General features: G+C 46.7%; 1 protein-coding gene across 1 annotated transcript; it reads right to left on the reverse strand.

Annotated features, from left to right (window-relative positions):
- Nucleotides 1–6,109: 6,109 nt before the first annotated feature.
- Nucleotides 6,110–7,843, reverse strand: LOC121052775. The gene is made up of 3 exons (XM_040518639.1): nt 7,720–7,843; nt 6,871–7,110; nt 6,110–6,702 (listed from the first exon to the last, which is right to left on the reverse strand). Exons 1-3 carry the CDS (start codon nt 7,841–7,843, stop codon nt 6,110–6,112), a joined length of 957 nt encoding a protein of 318 aa, XP_040374573.1.
- Between the last annotated feature and the right edge of the window lie 700 nt (nt 7,844–8,543).

The raw sequence follows: 8,543 nt of genomic DNA on the forward strand, positions 1-8,543 counted from the left end.
ATGTTAGTGGACAAGTATTTCACAATTAAGCATGTCTTAGTGACTAATTATTTCATCTTAATCATTGAAAGACTTTACATTTTCAATATTATTAAAGTTAGATTGATAAATCAATTAGTAGAATTATATATGATGTCACAAGAGATTATTTATTTTTGTATTAAACAGTTTGATATTTTCTTCAAATTCCAACAATTATTGATTTAGTGAATTTTTATCGGAATGCGTCAATTCAAATTAGTGGTATGATTTTTTTTTGAAATAGAAGTTGAATTCATTAGATCAATAGTAAAAAGGCTGAAGTCTACCAAAACTTACATAAGAAATCAGGCAAGAAAATCCGGAGTAACCTACCTAAAGAAATTATCCAACTAGCCCCCATTTGCCAATCACGCAATTGTGGTATATGTAAGACACTAGAAACATCATGGAAGACCCATAAAAGTTAATCCAACCTCACACAGGCTCAATACCCTAATACATTAGGGCCCAAATTGCCTTGAGCTGAGCCCAATCCTGTAGGCCCAAGCCCAAATCACCACTTGCCTAGCAGGAAGACTCCCTTGCCCCATCAGCCCAAAGATGAGCCCAGGCCCAAACCCAAGCCAACAGAGGAGTCACCTCTACCATCTACACCACCGTCGTCCCTGTCCACAGATCATGTCCAACCGGCACCGCTGGCTGAAGCACCAAAACCGGCCAAAACTCAACCTGGAGCACCCCTGCAAACTGCTTCAACAAGTGATCAAACCGGAGGAGGAGCGACGATCTTCAATCTAGAGATGTCACCGACGCCAAACCTCTAGCCCAGAAATCGATCTCTCTCTCTCTCTCTCTCTCTCGTTAAGATGCTGAGAAAGAAAGCCGGAACCGTCGACCCAAACCAGTCGACGCGATTCTCAACTCTCCCATCTCCAACGCCGATCTGTCTTCGAAAGATGTGTGCCGCCCTATGCCTCGCCCTGACGAGAAGTCTCGTCGGCGTTAGATCTCAACCGGCCACCGAAAAGGTGTTTGGCTCCAATTTTGTTGCAGCTGGTCAACAGTCTCTTTTCTTGCGCGGGCGTGCCAGCACCGTTCAGGTGCGGTCGTCGGGGGTGTCCCTTGACCTGACTTCTTTCAAGAGATTGTGGACGAGGAGAGCACCAACCTCGTCATGGGATTCTTTGTGCCTCGTGGCGAGGACTTTTGCTGAGCTTCTTGAAAATCACAATCGATACTCGATGTTGTAGATCGAGCAGAGCGAGAACCACTGGGAAATGAGGAGAACTTGCTAAAGCGTGACTTTAGCTTGGCTGGGTTGCTAGGGCGTTACCCTTGCATGGCTGGTTCTGTAACAGTTATGGTCGCGGCACTACCGTGGGCTCCCGAGGAGACTAGGACCGAAGTACGTTGACAGAGGGTTTGGTGGCACTGAAAGTCGGCTTCTGGGAAGACTAGGACTAGGAGTGTGATCACCGGTAAGAGAAAGAGAATGAGAGGAGTTGCTCTAGAGAGAACTTAGATCATCTTAGAGATGTTGTTGTTGTGAATGTCTGTTTTGTGATGAATTTGTAACCTCTATTTATAGGCTACCATGCCAACTACTTTGGCATTAAACAAATGAAAGTGGAGCACTACTTGGAGATAAGGAAGGTGGAGATGGAGCATTAATGGAGATAGAAATGATGAATTTTGGAGATAAGGAAGCACTTTCGGCTCCTTTATTCCTTCATGTATACCTCCATTAGGAATTCATATTTTGGCCGTGACGTCTTCATAAAAAATGTTCCACTATGAGTGTAGATCATGCTAGTAAAATTTCAGAGCTTTTAGTATAGTGGTTGGGCCGGAAATGCTGTTGGACCCCTTACAGGTCCAGTTTTCCAATTTTACTTCTGCAGAACATTGGACTGATCTTTTGAAGGCCTTCCACTTCTATCTGGATCTTGCACTCTTCATAAGAAATGTTTCTTAGGATGTCTAGAATTGATCTGCAGAGTTTCAGCCCATTTAGAGTTCATTTGGTTAGACGGCCGCTCCTTCTGTTTAGCTCGGTTTCTCCTAGCCGAAGTAGGAAAATGTGCTAAAGTTGACTTTCCATTTCCATGCTTCCACAGTAGGCTTTATTTAGCCTCTAAATATATATTTCGAACTTGTCGATAATATATAGCTTGAGCCACTGACATTGGCTCAATTTCTCCAAGACGTGCCTTGTCAGCCAAAATGCTCATTTTGGGTCCAAACATTGCCCCCCAGACCTCGAAGTCAAAGGTCTTCGTCTTGACTGAAGAGGTCTTGAATCAGCACTACTCTTATAATGTTGTTGCTCCAAGGCCACTTGTACTGGCTTGACTGTTTCCATATAGGCCTCTAAATAGGCCATAAAGCTTGAATGCCACTACTGAATTGCCTTTGTCATGAACTGACGCTTCCTTTGCCAACTTTATTGCCCCCCCCCCCCCATGGATCTGATGTCTGGTATGCAGTGAATTGATGAAAGTTGGACAGGTTGTAGGAGATCAGAAATTTTAGCGTGCCCCTCATGCGAAGGAGACTGCTTTTGATCGCGAATGAGGATCCTTCTCTTCCTTGGTGGTTGCTTCGCCATGTGTATAGCAACAAGTTTCTGCCTTGTTCGCTGGCTCTCTGTTGATTTTCTCAAATGTAGGGGTTGGAGCCGCTTTCCTGACTTGATCAAGGCCTATAGTACTTGGCGACATAAGATGCAAAATAGCAAACTGTTTGCTGTCATTTAATCCTTCGCGAGTCTTATGCCGAAGAGGATGATTGGATCATGGCTATCGACATCATGACGTGTGACCAAGTGAAACCACCATACTTGCTGCAACTTTAGCATCTAAAACCGCATCGGTTTTAATCATGTTTTAATTAAAAAACATCAGGCCACTATGCTGGCTCTGCGGTGGTAAGAAAAGGTGGAATATCTTCACTGTCGCCTTAGATGCGATCCTCAAGATGGAATAATGATTCATTAATTATCAACCAGGGCCACTCACTGGCCCAACTAATAAATTACTCTCCAAAATATCTGAGCTATAAATCGAGGCGTAATGGAGAAGTAATCCTTGCGACCTAGAAATGGCATCCAAGAAACCATTCGTTATCGATCAGGCAGATGAAATCACTGAGAAAGCCGCATTCAACTGGCGGACTAACATGAGTATTCGATGTAGACGTCAGACCGGAGAGGAGAGAAGCTGACTGATGGGCTTTGGTGGCGGTGATAGTCAAGCGAGTCTGGGTCCCACACCTCGCGATCGTTTGCCAGATGATGCTATGGCCTATTATGGGCTTCCCATCCGCCGTCCCATAGCGGCTCTTCGGCAGGTGCCTGGTGATTTTAGCAGTTGGGGACCAAGGAGGAAAGTGGGCTTCTGGCCCTACCGTCACTCCCGAGGAAAAGGTTTGGTATCAGGAGGTCCGAGCGAGAGATTTGGCCCGATGGGATGCGGTGGGTATCACCCAAACCATCGATCTATGCTTCTGTCTTCCTCATAATACTAGCCCTGCACCGTTAGCCGCCGCTCTTTGCTTCTGGAACACCTCCAGCAATACATTCGATTTCCGGTTTGGGCAGATGAGCATAACTCTGCTGGATGTTCTTACCATCACGGGGTTGCCCATTGACTTTGACCCCTATGTGCATGGTCAGTTTGATGGCATTCAATTTTCTTTGAGAATGGATATGGCTGGTCGAGGGTATCACAGCAAATCCTACCCATTCTGGCACAACTATTACTGCACCCAGCGTGACCATACAGGAGGTATCGCATTCCTGGAATTCTGGCTTTGCAAATTTATCTTTTGCACTTCTTCCAACAAACCTACTAGGCCTTGGAATTCTCTGGCCACTGCTCTCTACAATGGTACTTGCGTTGGCCTTGGGCAACCTGTATTAGGTGTGTTATATCGTTCCCTTTATAGGGCCGTAATGCGCCCCTTCGATACCGACATTAGTGGCCCTTTTTGGATTCTTGCCTTTTGGCTGCAAATTTATTTCCCTCGCTTTCGTCGCGATGATATTCCAAAGGAACCTCCAGTTGATTCCCTTTTGGGGAACTGGCTTTGCCGCAATGTAAGGTATCGAGCTCCACCCTACTCCGAGTGTTTTATTTACTTGTACTTGCTGGGAGAGATGCCGGACCCAAAAATAGTCCTTTCTAGGCGATTCCCTCCTCCCCTTGATGATGGATTTCTACCCAGTGGACGGGATCATAGTGAAAGAGCCCTCCTGGCCTTTCGTCGCGCCATCTCCTGCTTGGATATTCGTCTTACCACTGATCGCGTAAGTTACGAGCTCTACGCCCCTAACCACTTTGCCCGCCAATTTGGGTTGGCCCAGTTGGTACCCTGGCCTCTGGTTGATTCTGCCAATTACTACACCTCTTGGCGGAGATTAGCCCCGCCTGGGTCTGCCCCCTTTCAGAGTCAGTTTACTTTGATAGTGATTCCCCCTTGGGTCAGAGCGCTATACCCCCTCAATGATGTCGATGACGACTATGTTGATTGGTGGAAAGAAGTGTCAGTGAACTGTTGGGACCTGCCACATGACGAACTCTTCGTCCTGATCTTTCGTGGCATGAGTAGCCCTGGTCCGGAGGACCGCGAGATTCTTGAGTGCTTCTCCAAACCTGCAGAACAACCCCCGCAGCCTATTCTACCTTCTCGCTCATTGCGTCCAGGGATACAAATCCACGAGCTTAGGGCAATAGTAAGTTTTTGTCTTTCTTCACCATTCCATTTCCTTGTGTTGATTTTCCCGCTCTTATTCCTGAGTGTGTTTTGCAGCAAACTACCCGGAGCAGGACAGCCTCTATTCAGGCCGGGAAACAAAAGGCAATAGCAGAGGAGATTTCTGAGGGAAAGTCTTCGCATGATAAAGATCCTGCTGAGGTAATTTGGTTAAGAACGATCCCAAACTTGTATATTTGGTGTTTCCCCTTGTTCGCTTGTCATAGGCTCGAGCGACTCGTTGCTTTTCCATGACCAAATTATCTAAAGCCTCCAAGCGCTTTTCGCTAAGGTCTTCATGTTCCTGCCACATAGCCTGAACGTAGTCTTCTCCAATGAGATGATGTTGCTCTTGGACTCGTAATGATTGGACGTTGACTTCCAAAGGCAGGACTGCGTCATGGCCAAACATCAAAGCATAAGGTGTAGTCGCGGTGGGATTTCGCTTCGATGTGCGGTAGGCTCAAAGAGTCTCATAAAGGGTCTCATGCCATTGTCGCGGATTAGCTTCCAACATTTTCTTCAGCAAAGTGATGATGATTTTGTTGCTGGCCTCCGCTTGACCGTTAGACTGAGCATAATAAGGACTGGAATGGACAAACTGTATTCCCCATTCCTTTGCCAGTTTATCAACTTCACCACCCATGAAAGCTGCCCCCCGGTCCGAAACAAAAACTTCTGGGATACCAAATCTGCATATGATGTTCCTAAATAGGAATTGTCGCAACGTACCACCAGATGCTTCTTTCAAAGGTTCTGCTTCGACCCATTTTGTAAAGAAATCGGTCGCGACGATGATGAACTTGTGCTGAAGTGATGAATGTGGGTGAATCATCCCAATTAAATCTAGCGCTCATCCTCTTGCGGGCCAAGGCTTAATAATGGGTTGCATTGGAACATTAGGGACATGCTGGACCGGCCCATGAGCTTGGCAGTCCAAACAACCTTTAGCGAATGCGATGCAATCCTTCAAGATACTGGGCCATAAATATCCATGTCGTCTGAGCAACCATCGCATCTTTGGACCTGCTTGGTGAGCACCGCAAATGCCGGAATGAACTTCGCACATGAGTTGTTTCGCTTCGCAGCCATAAATACATCTGAAGTCTATGCCATCTTCGCCACGTCGTCGCAGCTCGTCACCTCTAAGAAAGTAATTTAGTGCAAGAAAACGAATCTTCCTGTCGGCAGTGGGATTTGGCTGCTTGAGATAAGCGATCAAAGGGATGCGCCAATCTACGTCAATGGGTTCCAGGGTCGCGACTGAGGTATCATCTGGAGGATCTCTTCTCGCCATCCATGAAGGAAGCGTGCGACGCTCGACTTTAAGGATTCTCTCCCGCACGCCATATCTCAATGTTACCCCTGTTGCCAGCTAGGCCAACTCGTTTGCTGCAAAATTTCGCTCGCGAGGAATGTGCTCAAGATGTATGTTATCAAACTGGTCCAACAGGTCTAATGCCCTGTTCCAATAAGGAACTAGCGTGAAGCTATTGCATCTGAACTCGTTGCACAACTGATTGATAACCAAGAGAGAATCGCCAAGTATTTGTACATCTCCGATTCCCATTTCCAGTAGTACTTCTAGGCCTATAATGAGGGCCTCATACTCTGCTTGGTTATTGGTACACTGGAACTCCAACTGGAAAGAGTAGGAAAATCGATCGCCGGTTGGGTTTTCTAAGACAACCCCTGCTCCTGCTAGCGTATCTGTTCTTGACCCGTCAAAATATAGCACCCAAGGCTGGAGTGAGACTGTGGCTTGATAAAGCGCGGCGTACTCTGGCAAGCACGCTAAATCCGGGCGATCTAAAGTTGTGGCAGCGACCTCTAAATCTCTAACCGCAGGGACATCCAGCATAGGGTGATGTGCTAGAAAGTCTGCTATAGCTTGCCCCTTTACTGCTTTCTGTGGCACATACTGTAGCGAGAATTCTGATAAGGCGAGCACCCACTTGCCAATACGGCCTCTCAAGATAGGTCGCGACAGCATATATTTGACTAGATCGGTTTGAGCAATGATGCAAGTAGTAAAGGACAACATGTAATGCCGCAACTTGCATGCTGAGAAGTATAATGTAAGACACAGCTTTTCCATTGGAGTGTACCTTGTTTCACAATCTGTGAGTGTCCTACTGAGGTAAAAGATGGCATGTTCAACACCATTTGCATCATCCTGAGCGAGGAGGCTGCCAATGGAAGCCTCAGCTGCTGAAACATACAACTTTAATGGAAATCCCGCTTTAGGAGGAACAAGCACTGGCGGGCTCGCCAGATAGGCCTTGATTTTGTCGAAAGCCTCTTGATGTTTAGGTTCCCAAACAAACTCATTCTGTCCTTGCAACTTCAACAGTGGGGAAAACGGATGGATTTTGCCTGAAGAGTTAGAAATGAATCGTCGCAAAAAGTTGATCCTACCCAGTAGTCGCTGTAACTCTTTCTTCGTTCGCGGGGGAGATGCATTGATGACCGCGTTTGCTTTATCTTCAGGAACCTCAATGCCTCTTTCATGGACAATGAATCCCAGGAAATCTCCTGCCTGAACTCCAAAAACGCACTTGGCGGGATTCATCTTGAGCTTATGTAGCTGCATGCGCTCGAAAACTTTTCTGAGATCCGTGAAGTGATCTCTACTCTTCTTAGACTTCACGACGACGTCATCAATGTAAACCTCTAAGATCTTCCCAAGTATGTCGTGGAAGATCAGGTTCATGGCTCTCTGATATGTTGCTCCCGCATTCTTCAGTCCAAAAGGCATGACCACATATTCAAAAACTCCTGCAAACCCAGGGCAGCGGAATGCAGTCTTGTGTCTATCTTCTTCCGTGACAGGAATCTGGTGATATCCCGCTGTACCGTCCATGAAAGACAACAGTTCGTGCCCTGCAACTGCGTCTACCAACATGTCCGCAACAGGCATGGGGTAGACGTCTTTAGGTGTAGCCAAATTAAGGTCTCTGTAATCTACGCAGATCCTCATCTTGCCATTCTTCTTGCGAACAGGCACTATATTGGACAGCCACTTATTGTACTTGGCTACCCTGATAATGCCCAACTTGTACATCTTTTCGACTTCCTCTTTGACCAGAACTTGGGTCTCCGAGTTCATTCTTCACGGCTCTTGCTTCACAGGCCTCTTATCAGGTAGTGTTGGTAGTTGGTGGCATACCAAGTCTGGTGATAGGCCTGGCATGTCCTCGTATTTTTCCGCAAAGCAATCCTTGAATTCCAGCAATAATTCAACGAGCCTCTGTTTCTCGCTAGGCTCTAAGTAAGTGCTGATAGCCACTTCTATAGGCTCATCAGTTGTTCCCAGATTGACCTTTTCAGTAGGGTCCCTAACCTTCGGAGGTGTGTCATCCAATGCCGCTGGAGCAAGCTGAATCTCTTCTTCCTCCTCTTCTTGATCCGTGAACTCTTCATTAACAATTTCTAAGGTCGCGACTCGATCATAGGCCTCTGTTTCCACCAAGTATGAGGATAGCCTCTCATACAAAGAATGGAAGGCCTCTACCTCTTCCTCCATGAGTTCGTGATCCATTAATTAGCACTTGGAGATGGCACCGCATATCCGGGCCTTTCGAGGTCGTTTTTTGCGACCGCGAGCCCCCATTGTGCCAATTCAGAGGCCATCACCCCTGTGGGGCGGCCCTTATCATCAATACCAACGACTTGTAAAGGAGAGATTGGTTCTAGGTAATACCTTGCGTCCAAGTAGTTGGCGGACACCGAAAAAGGTCGCGGGTCTGCTTTAACAATTTCTGCCTTGTCCGCAACTCTGTCCCATATGATCAGCTCCTGATGAAGGG

Source organism: Rosa chinensis, chromosome 4 (genome assembly GCF_002994745.2).
Source record: "Rosa chinensis cultivar Old Blush chromosome 4, RchiOBHm-V2, whole genome shotgun sequence".
Lineage (NCBI taxonomy): Eukaryota > Viridiplantae > Streptophyta > Magnoliopsida > Rosales > Rosaceae > Rosa > Rosa chinensis.